The sequence below is a fragment of the Octopus sinensis genome, linkage group LG26, assembly GCF_006345805.1.
Source record: "Octopus sinensis linkage group LG26, ASM634580v1, whole genome shotgun sequence".
In the NCBI taxonomy this organism is placed as follows: domain Eukaryota; kingdom Metazoa; phylum Mollusca; class Cephalopoda; order Octopoda; family Octopodidae; genus Octopus; species Octopus sinensis.
This window is the reverse complement of record NC_043022.1, coordinates 22,477,734-22,491,560: the sequence shown is the minus strand read 5'-3', so window position 1 is coordinate 22,491,560 and position 13,827 is coordinate 22,477,734. Positions and strand designations below refer to the sequence as shown.

The 13,827-nt window shown below is 36.1% G+C and overlaps 1 protein-coding gene across 3 annotated transcripts in view; it reads right to left on the bottom strand.

Moving 5' to 3' along the window:
• LOC115224726 (pre-mRNA 3' end processing protein WDR33) overlaps nt 1–13,827 on the bottom strand; it is an 86,948-nt gene that overhangs the window by 57,883 nt on the left and 15,238 nt on the right. For all 3 annotated transcript variants that reach the window (XR_005003954.1, XM_036513709.1, XM_036513710.1), the window contains exons 2-3: nt 3,731–4,084; nt 2,293–2,361 (exon numbers count right to left, since the gene is read on the bottom strand). Coding sequence is in view for 2 of the 3 variants with exons in the window: in XM_036513709.1 (XP_036369602.1) it covers nt 2,293–2,361; nt 3,731–4,063 (402 nt within the window). In the remaining variant the exon portion in view is untranslated. The remainder of the gene's footprint in view (nt 1–2,292; nt 2,362–3,730; nt 4,085–13,827) is intronic.

Here is a 13,827-nt window from a genome sequence, read left to right as displayed (position 1 = left end):
GTGTTTGACCACCTCATTCCATGTCTTCCTGGGTCTACCTCCACCCCGGATTCCTTAAACAGTTTGGGAGTGGCACTTCATACATCTCTCCTCATCCATCCATAGAACATGACCATACCAACGTAAACGTCTCTCCTGCACGCTGCATCCGATGCTTCTTATGCCCAACATTTCTCACAGGGCGCTTACACTGTCATTACACATCCAGTGGATCGTGCTAGCTTCATTTCTTTCGAGCCTATGCATGTCCTCCACAGTCAGCCCGTGTTTCACTGCTGTGAAACATGGAAGTTCGCACACATGCATCGTACAATCTATCTTTCACTCTGAGCGAGAGACCCTTTGTCACCAGTAGGGGAAGAAGATTCCTAAACTTTGCCCAGGCTATTCTTATTCTAGTGGTAACACTCTCTGAGCATCCACACCTGCTACTAACTTGGTCACCAAGGTAGCAGAAATTATCAACTACTTCTAATTTCTCCTCCAGGAGTGTAATGGAATCTGTTTTCTGAGTATCAATGGTGTTTATTGCTCCTGTGCATCTGCTGCACACAAAAGCTATCTTCTCAGTTAATTTTCCTTTGATATTGCTGCACCTCTTATATGTCCATAGCTTACACTGGGTACAACTTATGGAGTTTCTATCTACACCTTTTCTACAGATCGAGCAGGGCCACCTGCCTGAAGGGGTGTGAGGTGAGTTTGCCTTCCTACTTACTAGAAGTTTGGTCTTTGCTACATTGACTCTAAGGCCTTTTGATTCTAAACCTAGCTACCACACACGAAATTTCTTCTCTAGTTCCGGTAGTGATTCTGCCACGAGGGCTAGGTCATCAGCATAGAGGAGCTCCCAGAGCAACCTGTCTTGAATTCCTCTGTTATTGGCTGGAGGACTATGATGAATAGAAGGGTTGAGCCTAGGTGGACGCCAACTTCTACCCGGAATTCTTCACTGTACTCATTGCTGGAGGACTATGATGAATACAAACATAATATATACATACATACATACATCTAAATGTATACAGATACACATACATACATACATCTATATATATATAGATATACATACATACATACATGAATCTATATATATATATATAACTACATACATACAAACATACACACATCTATATATACAGATTTACATACATACATACACACATCAATATATACAGATTTACATACATACATACACACATCAATATATACAGATTTACATACATACATACATACACACACACATCTATATATACAGATTTACATACATACATACATACACACACACACAGCTATATATACAGATATACATACATACATCTATATATACACATATACATACATACATCTATATATACACATATACATACATCTATATATACATATATTCATACATTTATATATATATATATACATACACCTATATATACATATATACATACATCTATATATACATACATACATCTATATATACAGATTTACATACATACATACACACACACACACACAGCTATATATATATACAGATATACATACATCTATATATACACATATACATACATCTATATATACACATATACATACATCTATATATACATATATTCATACATCTATGTGTATATATATAAATATATATTTATATATACACACACACACAAATACAGATATACACATATATATATATATATATAGATGTACATATACACATATATATATATATATATATACATATATGCATACATATATATATATACATACATACATACATACATACATACATACATACATACATACATACATACGTACACATACATATAAATATACACCAATATCAATATGAGGATCATGAGCATAGACGTATGTATATGTTCCAGTATATATGTATATGACGAACGGTCTATTTACTTGGACCTATTGTTTAATTGTGTTTATTTATGTATTTATACACTTGTAAAAGTATATATACTCTGCATATGTATAAGATTATATGGATATTGCTTATATTTTGTTTTGAATCAATCATGCATTGTCTCATAGCTTTGAGATTTCAATGATGTGATTGCTTTATTTTTACAATGGTATTGTAAGATAGGTGTGAGATACCAGATTTGGCTTGTTTGAATATAAAACAGGTAGAATATTTGGGATGGATATGGCTGGTTTGAATGCTAGAAGGTTAAACAGATTTACTCTCTAAGAGATCAGTTTATCACAGATTAAGAAGTTCCAGAATGTGTTTTAAATGGACATCAAAAAACAAAACAATTCTATTTATGCTAATTGGATTCTTACCCCTTCTTGGTAAAGGCAGTCTGGTTGAATGGCTCGGAAGTCACGGTGGTCCCTTTGATAGAGTCGATTCTGCAAACAAAAATCAACAGTTAGTGAAGATAAATACTATACAAGTGATTCTCATCCAACCTTATTAATACAAATACACACACACACATAATCACCAGCATTTTAACATAAACTTCCCATGCTTGCATGAGTCAGAGTTCAGTGGGACAGATTTTCTACAGCCAAATGTCCTTCCTGATGCCAACTTTCACCTGTTTCAAAGCAAGGTGATATTAACATCTAAACAGGTTTTTCAGAGAAGGCTGGAAATGAATGGCTCCACCTGTATCTATGATGATAAACCTGTTTACAGTTATCACACAGGTAGATGCATATGAGACAGGCTTCTATCAGATTCACTTCTAGAGTTTTATAACAAAACAACAGTAGGGAAGCCTAATTTTAAAAACAGAGTGTTTAGGTAGTAATTTATATATATTTCTTTACTAACCACAAGGGGCTAAACACAGAGGGGACAAACAAGGACAGACAAACGGATTAAGTTGATTACATCGACCCCAGTGCGTAACTGGTACTTAATTTATCAACCCCGAAAGGATGAAAGGCAAAGTCGACCTCGGCGGAATTTGAACTCAGAACGCAGCGAGACAAAATACAGCTACGCATTTCGCCTGGCGTGCTAACGTTTCTGCCAGCTCAGCGCCGTTAGTAATTTATATATGTATGGTATTATTACTTTATTGGTGGTAGAAATTTGATGAAATAGTCTAAAGGTCAGAGACTAAATTTAAAAGGTAGCTGACAGCAGTTAAACAGGTAAAGAAAGATTAGAGGATGAGAGGAAAATCTATTCACAAGGCTTTGGTTGGCCCAAGGCTGTAGAAGACACTTGCCGGATCTTTTCGGTTTGAACAGCAGTTTTTAACATAATTTCTAAGTAACTAAAGAATTTTAAACTTCGTATACTGGTAGAATGTGTTTATAAAACATCTTTTTCTCTTGGCTTTATTGAGAAAATTCTATGGTTTGTAAGATATTTGTTGTTGTTTTTCATTCAATTTCTGCAATTTCAACCAATCAATGACGTCCATTGAGGTAAAAAAAACATTGTGCCGTATGAATATGTCCCTCGTTTAAGAAACAGATTGGGTTTTAGTTACATTTGTGAAGAAAAAAAGATACCCTTCCCCCAACCCTAAAACAGATTGAAATGCAATAGATTGATACTAGGTTCATAATTATGGGCGACAATTTCATATGACACCGCTAGAAAAAAACTGCCGTTCAAACCAAAAAGATCCCACTTGCCAAAGGTGCCATGCTGTAGGATTGAATCTGTAACCATGTGGTTGGGAAGCAAACTTCTTACCACACAGCCACACCTGCACCTAATACAATATAATCACAGTATAAAGAAATTAAAGAATACCTCAAGATACTTCACAACAGCTGAATTATAATCCACAGTTTTTCTGTGGACAGCTTTCCTCATCCGTTTGCCATCAAACATAATCCCTTGGCTGGCCATCATTTTCTGTTGCATGTAGCTACGCTGTTGTAATTGTTGTTGCTGTTGTTGCTGCTGCTGCTGCTGTTGTTGTTGTTGCTGGGAACCTTGAGGAAGCATGATGCCAGGTCCTTGAGACATGGCCATGGGAGGTGGCATATTGAATCGAGGAGGCATGTTGGGTGGAGGGTGGTTCAAATTGGGGAGTTGTGGAGGCGGCCCTGTCATAGGGGGCAATGACACAGGCATCATCATCTTGAAGTGTTTGATTCGGGGCTGAAAAAAAAATTTTTTGAAAATCAAAATACACACACATAAATATACACACTATATAAAATACATTTATATGCAATGAAATATATGTATATCTAAACATTTGTTTTGTGCAAGAAACAAGAAGCACCAGTAGTGTGGAGAAAGAGGCACATGTTGATATTGTGATATAATGAAAACACTGCCTTCATCTGGGGTAACATTTTTAAAACTGATTTAACCAGATGAGGAAGTGCAGCATTCATGCCCCTTCTCAGGGTCTTTGTGGGTGGTATAAAGAAAGAAAAAGAAAAGAATGAAAAGAACAGAGAGAAAGAACAATTAAGGCATGGACTTTAGAGGCTGCAATCAAGGAGTCCCCACCAGCTGGAGGGCCTCAGAGATTAGATGAAATGTTAATAAAAATATTACAGGGTGCCTCACAGAACTTGTAATCCAGAGGCCTACAATGTTTCAACATTATTGCTTTAAAATTTTCATTTTAAATTATAAACTGTTTTGTAGGCCTTATTTTGACCTAATTTTTAATTTGGTCAAAATAAGACTGACAAATACTAAAATTCTAACATTTCAATAAATATACGACAGTTGACAGTATTTACATGTAAATAAATGAGTAAAACAAGATATGCATTAAAAGTGGGGGAGACAGACAGAAAACAAGTAGAGAAAAGGAAACAAAGAGACATAAAAAAGGAAAAGTGGAAAGACAGAAGAGAGGAGAAATTTACTAAGAAAAAAATATTAAAATATATAGAGGAAGAATGAGTGAGAGAAAGTAATGCACAAATTAATCCCTATACCAGTGGTTTTCAACCAGGATTCCGCGGAACCTTAGGGTTCCGACAGTACAGTCCAGGGGTTCCACAAGAAGTTACAAAACTGCTAAAATCGGCAGTAATTTTTAATTTTCCTGTGCAGATATAAGACAAATTATTGCACAGGGGTTCCTCGAGCCAGTGGAATGTTTCCTTGGGGTTCCGCTCCAGCAAAAAGTTTGAAAAGCACTGCTCTATACTAATAACTGTATGCTGCAGACACTTGTGAGGCAATAGATTTTAAAAAATATAATTTAACCATTTTGCTGTTATATTACTTTTGAAAACTATTGCCTTTGTTTCAATTTTGAAAATAACTGTCATCATTAACCTGGTGTTTAGAACAAACAAACATAAAATATATTTTATGTAGGAGCAGACATAGCTGTGTAGTAAGAAGTTTGCTTCCCAACCATATGGTCTCGGGTTCAGTGTCACTACATGGCACTTCGGGCAAAGGCTTGTGGGTGGATTCGGTAGATGGAAACTGAAAGAAGTCTATTGTATATGTATGTATATTTGTGTGTATGCATGGTTGTCCCCCTCCCCCTACCACCACTACTTAACAGGTGTTGGTGTGTTTACACCCCCATAACTTAGAGATTTTACAAAGGAGACCGACAGAGTAAGCACCAAGGTTAAAAAGAAAATAATTACTCAAGTCAATTAGCTCAACCAAAAACCCTCAAGGCAGTGCCTGAGCATGGCCACAGCCTAAAGATTGAAACAAGTAAAAGATTAAAATTTTGATGGAAGACTCGTTTAGACCACTTTTAAAACAGGAAGTTTGTATCATAGAACCAAGGAAGGATTAAGGCGTGGTAAGTAGCTTGCTTACCAACCACATGGTTCCGGGTTCAGTCCCACTGCGTGGCATCTTGGGCAAGTGTCTTCTACTGTAGCCTCGGGCCGACCAAAGCCTTGTGAGTGGATTTGGTAGACGGAAACTGAAAGAAGCCTGTCGTATATATGTATGTATATATATATATATATATAATATATATATATATATAATATATATATATATATATATATATATGTGTGTGTGTGTGTGTGTGTGTGTGTGTGCATGTTTGTGTGTCTGTGTTTTTCCCCCTAGCATTGCTTGACAACTGATGCCGGTGTGTTTACGTCACCGTCACTTAGCGGTTCAGGAAAAGAGACTGATAGAATAAGTACTGGGCTTACAAAGAATAAGTCCCGGGATCGATTTGTACAACTAAAGGCGGTGCTCCAGCATGGCCGCAGTCAAATGACTGAAACAAGTAAAAGAGTATTGATGCTGGAGTATTTAAAAAGAAAGCTTTTATAATTTTGTTATAAAGAGATGGTACACAAAACCTTCAACTCTATTTTCAAGAACCATATCTATAGAATCCAAAATTAACATGTTCTTAGAAGCAAACTTGCTTGTATCAAATCCTCCTTCAGAGAAGCTCTTAATTGGAAATTTTAGCAACATATTAGTTTTTATTTAGTCAGAGTCAGTACATTTTTACCTACTGCCTCTAGTAACCCAATAAAATACACAACTAACCCCCAGCCCTATAAATATGTATGATTAATAAAGCAAGGGCAAGCAAGAATTTTCTACATTTTATTAATTTTTAACTTTTATATATGAAGTTTCCTTCAATTCCAATATTCTATTTCACTAATTACTTTTTTCCTTTTAAATCATATAGTCAGTGAATCATCTTCATTAAATGAGAATCCTTCTTTGGTAAAACCACTAGCTTTCCAATAAAAGTAATTAACTATAACATCCATGGAAAACCCATCAAAAGAAACTAATTTCAATACTGTTTCTTCTATTGGAAGTTATTTTCTGTTGGTTGATTTGTTTCCAAGATGGCTTGTCTATTTCAATTGTATTAGTTTCTGAGAAAATGTCTGAATAATCTTTAGAAAACATAAAAGACCATTTGTTGAACCACCCAAGCACTTTGACCCTTTGGCATTTAAACCAGTCATATCTGGGATAAATATTCTGTTTATGCTCAGACTAGACCTGGCATCTTACACCAACCCTACATTATCATTCTAAAAACAGTTACCTCATCAAACTCAAAATCTCAAAGCTAAAAGATGATGCATAATTATTAATTCAAAACAATGTGACTCAATAAGCATTACTTTTGACGGAATAATGTGAATGATAAAGGATTAAGACTATCTTGAAATTTATAAATATTTTTCTTCTACAGGAATTCCTAGGAAGTAGTATTCAATTCCAGGAATTTTCTGATGGCATTTTTAACCAAATTTCCCAGAAATTTAGAATCCTGGAATCCCATGAAAGAAGTCCTAAGTAAAAGTATCCTTTCAACCAAATCTGTTATATAACAATTAATATCCAAGAATAATTTGGTGACAAAGCTATAGCAAAAAGCTTATGTATAATTGTATGTGTATATCCTGTAAAAGTATATATTCATGTCTATATTTGGTGATATATAAGCTTAGGCAATAGTCTATGTGTAAGCTATTTGTATGCATACATGGATGGTTGTAAATATTTGGTAGTATACAACTATAGCTATATGTATTCTGATGTATTATGTACATGCATAGATGTGTGCATTTTGTACACACCTTCGGCAAAATAACAAATATATAAAAACTTGTGTATTTGGTGGTACATAACTTTGCATACCCAAGAATATATACATATATCTACACATTTTTTACAGCGATTTTTTTTCTTTGAAATCTTTTTTCACTGCGTGAGCTATGAATCCTAATCACCAGATATGTCCCATTATGACAACGTACTTCATTGTCTCTGCAAGACTGGTCCAAACTGCGTACCTTAGACGACTGACACTGCTTGCTGTGTCAGTCCACTATTTATCAGGAGTAGAACAGCCCACTTCTCACGACAAGATATCAGGACCTCATTAATATGGAAATACCTGAGTGGTTTATAAACCCATTTATTGACAATTATACAAATGAAGCTGACTCGGTGATACAAGAAATGTTAATCGCTTTAAAAATGACTTTGAATTAAAGCCCCTCTTCAAAAAATCATACCAGGAATTCTGGTTACAAAAAGAAATTTCTGAAAGAAATCTAAAGTTGTGGGAAGCTAACAAACTTTTCTTCATTGCTTTTCCAACTTCCTATACGGCTGAATATGGGTTCAATGCAGTTACACAGCTTCTTACTAAACAAAGAAACCACCTTCAAATTACGAAATGAGGAGATCTACGATTACTTCTAAGCAGCATGGAACCTAGAGTTTGAGCCTGAGCCAGTAAACACCAAAGTCAACCATCACATTGAAAACATTGAGAGAAACTATCTAATAAAAGCTGATTTGTTTTAGCATTTTTATTGTTGGCATTTGTAACAGAAATTAAGACAACATGAAAATTACTTTTGCACTAATACCTAAGTGTTATCATTCTATGTAAGGTGAATTCAGTATCTTATTTGAAATTTAAGTTGACAAGGGGGCGTTGACAAATATGTTTGCACCCAAAGGGACACTGGCTGAAAAAAGGTTGGGAAACCCTGCTCTACACCAACCAAGCCTCCATGGCAGCACTATTTCATGTACAACTTTCAACAGAACGCAGATTTTTTTCTGATACCTATTTCTTTATTACCCACAAGGGGCTAAACATAGAGGGGACAAACAAGGACAGACATAGGTATTAAGTCGATTACATCGCCCCCAGTGTGTAACTGGTACTTAATTTATCAACCCCGAAAGGATGAAAGGCAAAGTCGACCTCGGCGGAATTTGAACTCACAACGTAACGCAGACGAAATACCGCTAAGCATTTCGCCCGGCGTGCTAACGTTTCTGCCAGCTCGCCGGATACCAACATTATCATGCCACTGCTATTATTTCAAAAGCTACCAATCCACACAGTATCTCACTTTTATCTATCAAAGAATAACTTGCAACACCTGTTAGTAAAACAGGAAACTTTATGTGTTCGGAAAGGATATATTAGATAATACAGTCCTTGTTGTATCTTTGGAGATTATTATCATTATACCAATAATAATAATAATAATAAACACATTTACTGGTTCAATATCACTTCTTTATTGCTCGTTAATTGGTTAATTATCTAACCAACTAATCGATTGTTTGCTTAATGTGTTAGGTTAAATACTCAAATGATCGATTAGTTGGCTAGATAATTAACCAGTTGATTAAAAAGTGATACTGAACTAGTGCATGTATCCATTATTACTAGCATAATAACTCTCCCAAGATACAAGATTTCATCATACAAATTCACATGAAGAATTTGGCTAAATACAAAAATGAACACAGTCCTTCATCATCATCATTTGAAGTCTGTTGTCCATGCTGGCATGGGTTGGATGGTTTGATCAAGACTGGCAAGCTGGAAGGCTGCACCAGATTCCAGTCTGATTTGGCATGGTTTCTAAGGATGGATGCTCATCCTAACGCCAACCACTCCGAGAGTGTAATGAGTGCTTTTATGTGCCACTGGCAAGGGTGCCATATGCGTGACAAGGCCAGATGGTCACAATTAGAATACTTTTGACCATAGGTCTGCTTGACATAGCCTGGATCTAGCAGGCTTGTAACTAACCCTTTTTACTGTGGAAAACAGATATATTCACTCTAAATTTCAATACAACTCCAGAAAACAGTTTTCTATACTAACCTCATCTTTTGTAGAGAAATGTTATATTTGAAAGTACTTTCTGTTGAGATGTGCTTTTCAAGGCAACATGACTTGCAGAAACTCTCAATTCTATTTTTTGGTAAGTATTTAACATCATTGCCACTCCCAAACAGTCAAAGGAATCCAGGGTAGAAGGAGACCCAGCGAGACATAGGATGAGGTGGTGAAGCATGACCTTCGAACGTTAGGCCTCACAGAGGCAATGACAAAAACCATGACCTCTGGAGGTAATGCTGTGACTGAGAAGACCCGGCAAATAAAGTGAGTCCAAAGTTGTAACCTACACCAGTGTCGCATAACCAGCTCACTCAAAAGTACCTTGGACATTCTGTGCTTGAGGAGATCTATTGCGTTGAGTGCATCAATATCAAAATCAAATCAAATGGAAATTGTAGTTGTAAGCCCCGTGCCAGTAGCACATAAAAAGCACCATCTGAATGTGGTCAATGCCAGTGCCGCCTTGACTGGCTTCCATGCCAGTGGCCCATAAAAAGCACCATCCGATCATGGTCGATACCAGCTCCTCTGGCCCCTGTGCCGGTGGCATGTAAAAAGCACCTACTACACTCTCGGAGTGGTTGGCGTTAGGAAGAGCATTCAGCTGTAGAAACACTGCCAGATCAGATTGGAGCCTGGTGCAGCCTCCTGGCTTCTCAGACCCCAGTCAAACCATCCAACCCATGCCAGCATGGAAAACAGATGTTAAACGATGATGATAATGATAAGGTGGTAAGCTGACACAATTGTTAGCACACATTCTCAGTAGTATTTCATGTTCTGATTTCAAACTTCACTGAAGTTGACTTTGCCTTTCATCCTTTTAGGGTCAATAAAGTAACAGTTGAACAAAGAGATCAATATAATTGACTTAACCTCTCCCCTGAAATTGCTGGCCTTGTGCTAAAATCTGAAATCAGTAGTTAACATCATTACTGGAATAACCAAGAAATTTAGATTTGCAGTTGAAGGATTGAAAAGGTACTCAAACCTTGACCTAACTATTTTTAATTTTAAAATTAATGTATCACAGACAACATTAATATATTCTTTTTAGAGACAGAAGTATGAAGACTGACAGAGATTTGACAGCTATTTCTAGCAGATGAAGTGACTTAAGATTTCCACTTTGGCTTGCATTAGAGTGGCTGGTAAGGTAGGTAATAAAATAATTATACCACAATATTAGTCTGACACTGCAGTATCTATTGCTATTAGTTGTAATAGAATCTAAGCTAATGATGTTTGGTAATGTCAGATGTTTGACAAAGAAGCACTCAAGCAATTTTCCAAAATTACTGATTTTTGTTTGTTTATTTTTTTTTATTCTTTGCAACAAATCAAGACTGTTTTTCAAACTGGTTTCAAACATAATATATATGAAAAGCTAATTTGGGAAAAAATTGTTTAAGACCCATACAGCAACAGTGTCATACATATCTTGTGAAACATTTACAACCAAATAAACCGATTATAAACACAATGCTGTGTATATGAACCATTAACCTCTCAGCCTATCTCATCTACTCTCTACTCCTCCCTTTGACCCTGTGCTCCCTTTCTAAGTAAATTCTTTATCCATTCTTGTCAATTAGTGTCTAATTATATTGCCTGATTTAAAATAACTCCCAACAATACAGCTGAAAATGGTACAACTGGTGTTCCAGATCACAAATCTACATTAAACTATGTATGAGGTGGTATCAAAAAGTTCTCGGACTAGTTATATTTAATAAGAAATAACATTTTTACCTAAGTTTTAACATCATCTCCTGCAAATAATGTAGAATTGTTAAGAATACTTTCTGGCATTTGGTTATGTCCTTTTGCATTCAGTGCACAAATTCCACCCATCCTTTTAGATACAATAGAATACTTAGCAGCCATACAGTGAAGTTAATGGAATAAACTGTATCCTTCAAGATAGGGCCCCAACATGACTGCAGTCTAATGATTAAAATCAGTGAAAAATTAACTTGTATTGGGACTATTTTTGTCGATCTGCTAGGAATACTAAAATTACAAGAGTGATAGGAATTCTTGCTGAAATGAGCCAGTAAATTGAGTTCAGTCCCCAGTTGGAACTGCTAGCTACTGCTTTTGAAACATGCAGAAATGTCATATCTTTCTCAAATAAATTGAAAGATTTGATATTATGCAAAAACTCACATCTCTCCCTCTCTAGCTATCTTAACTATCTCTCAATAGCAGACTTCAGAGACAAAAGACTACTTAAGCTGAAGAGGAGTGATCAGGTGAAACACAAGCTGACAGATCATTTCAGTTTCACGGAACATTACAGAGTGGTAGAGCAGCTTGTAAACAGATGTCTGGTAGAATCAAGACGAGCAGCTGTACAACATACCCCAACCAACCAACCAAGCAGACATCATTTTTAGCTGTGAGCAGCCAAAATAGACCTGTGTAACCATTTGTTCAATGACTCATCACTTCAAAAATAAAATACTACCCATATAAGCAAATTAAAACACAAAGCAGGTAAATAATAAATTAAAACACACAAGAAATATAAAAACAGTACTGAAGTAAATATAAAAGTGCAACTGAGGCAATTCTACACAGACTGACTAATGAGTAGACTAATCTATTGTACCATAGCTACTTCAGAAGACACAGTCAAGGAAATGGTTACCAACAGTGATATGGTAACACTACAACTATTTTTTGTAACTCTAAAGATAGCCCAACTCCCAAACTTCTGGAGACCAGCTCTGATTCAAGAATAGGAAACCGGTTACTTCAAAACATCCATATTAAAATTTAAAACTTCCAGCATAATTTTATGCAAGAACAATTTTTGTCAAGCTATGTTCTAAATTCCTGCTTAAAGTGTTTTGGTTCTTAATAAATTGTTTCAAAGGTTTCATAATTTCAAAATTAATTGAAATTCATGCATACAGTAAAAAAAAAGGTTAAAAGAAGATGGTAGAACAGACAAACGATATATATTGATGTTAATCGAAATCGATCAAAAAATCAATGGAAATTGTAGTCATGATACCAGTACCGGTGGCACATAAAAAGATCCATCCGAAAGTGGGTGTTGCCAGCACTGCCTCAACTGGCCTTCATGCCAGTGGCACATAAAAAGCACCAACCGATCATAGCCGTTGCCAGCGCTACCTGGAACCTGTGCAGGTGGCACGTAAAAAGCACCCAGTACACTCACAGAGTGGTTGGTGTTAAGAAGGGCATCCAGCTGTAGAAACACTGCCAGATCAGACTGGAGCCTGGTGCAGCCTCCTGGCTTCCCAGACCCCAGTCGAACCGTCCAACCCATGCTAGCATGGAAAACAGACGTTAAACAATGATGATGAAGATGCTTAATCCATGAAAACCCTCATCCATCCCAGTTTTGTAAAATAGAACCAAAAGCAGAAGGTTTAGATCTTTTCCCTTTTCATCTAACCACTTGAAAAGTTTTAAATCACCAATGAATTGTTTTCAAACTTTCCACACAGATGTAGTCTTGCAAACTGATAACAAAAATTGCACTCATTTTTTCAAAAAATAATTAACAAGATAGATGTATTTAAAGTTGTGTAATTTTAGCCAATGAAACAAGTCCAGCATCTTCAAAGCGGAACATGAAACAGTTTGTTGTTATGGCATGCAAAACTATATCAAGAGTACATTCTTTTTTTTTAAATTTCAGATTAAGATTTGTGGTTGGAAGAAAACAAAAAAGATCTAATGACTCCTTAGGTGAACACTGAATAAAACAACATAGTTGTAATTGGAAAAATTAGATTTAGACGAAAAATAAGAGCAGCACACTTAAGGGCTTAAGCCATCACATCTGTGTTATCCTTGCTCCATCCGACCATCTCTAACAATACAGCCAACCAGAAAACTGACACGTGTTACAATACACTCTTATGCGGTGTGCAGAAGTAGTTAGACAGGCACATGTATCAGCACCGTGTGTAGTAGTAGTAGAAGTAGTAGTTGTAGTAATAAGTAGTCAAACACACTTAAAAATTGTTGTAATAGTAGTTGTCAAACAGGTACATCTAAAATGTGTGTAATAGCAGTAGTAGCAAGACATATTTACAGTGTGGTAAGCAGTAGCAGTAATCAGACACACATCCACAGCATGAGACATTTTTCCATATATTTGTGACTAGCTTAAGAGCCGCTTTATCAGGTGGCTTTTAAGCTTCTATGCAGCTTTTAAGCAACTGACCCAGAATGGGAAGATCTGCAAACAGATCTCTGGAAAATCTGTTGC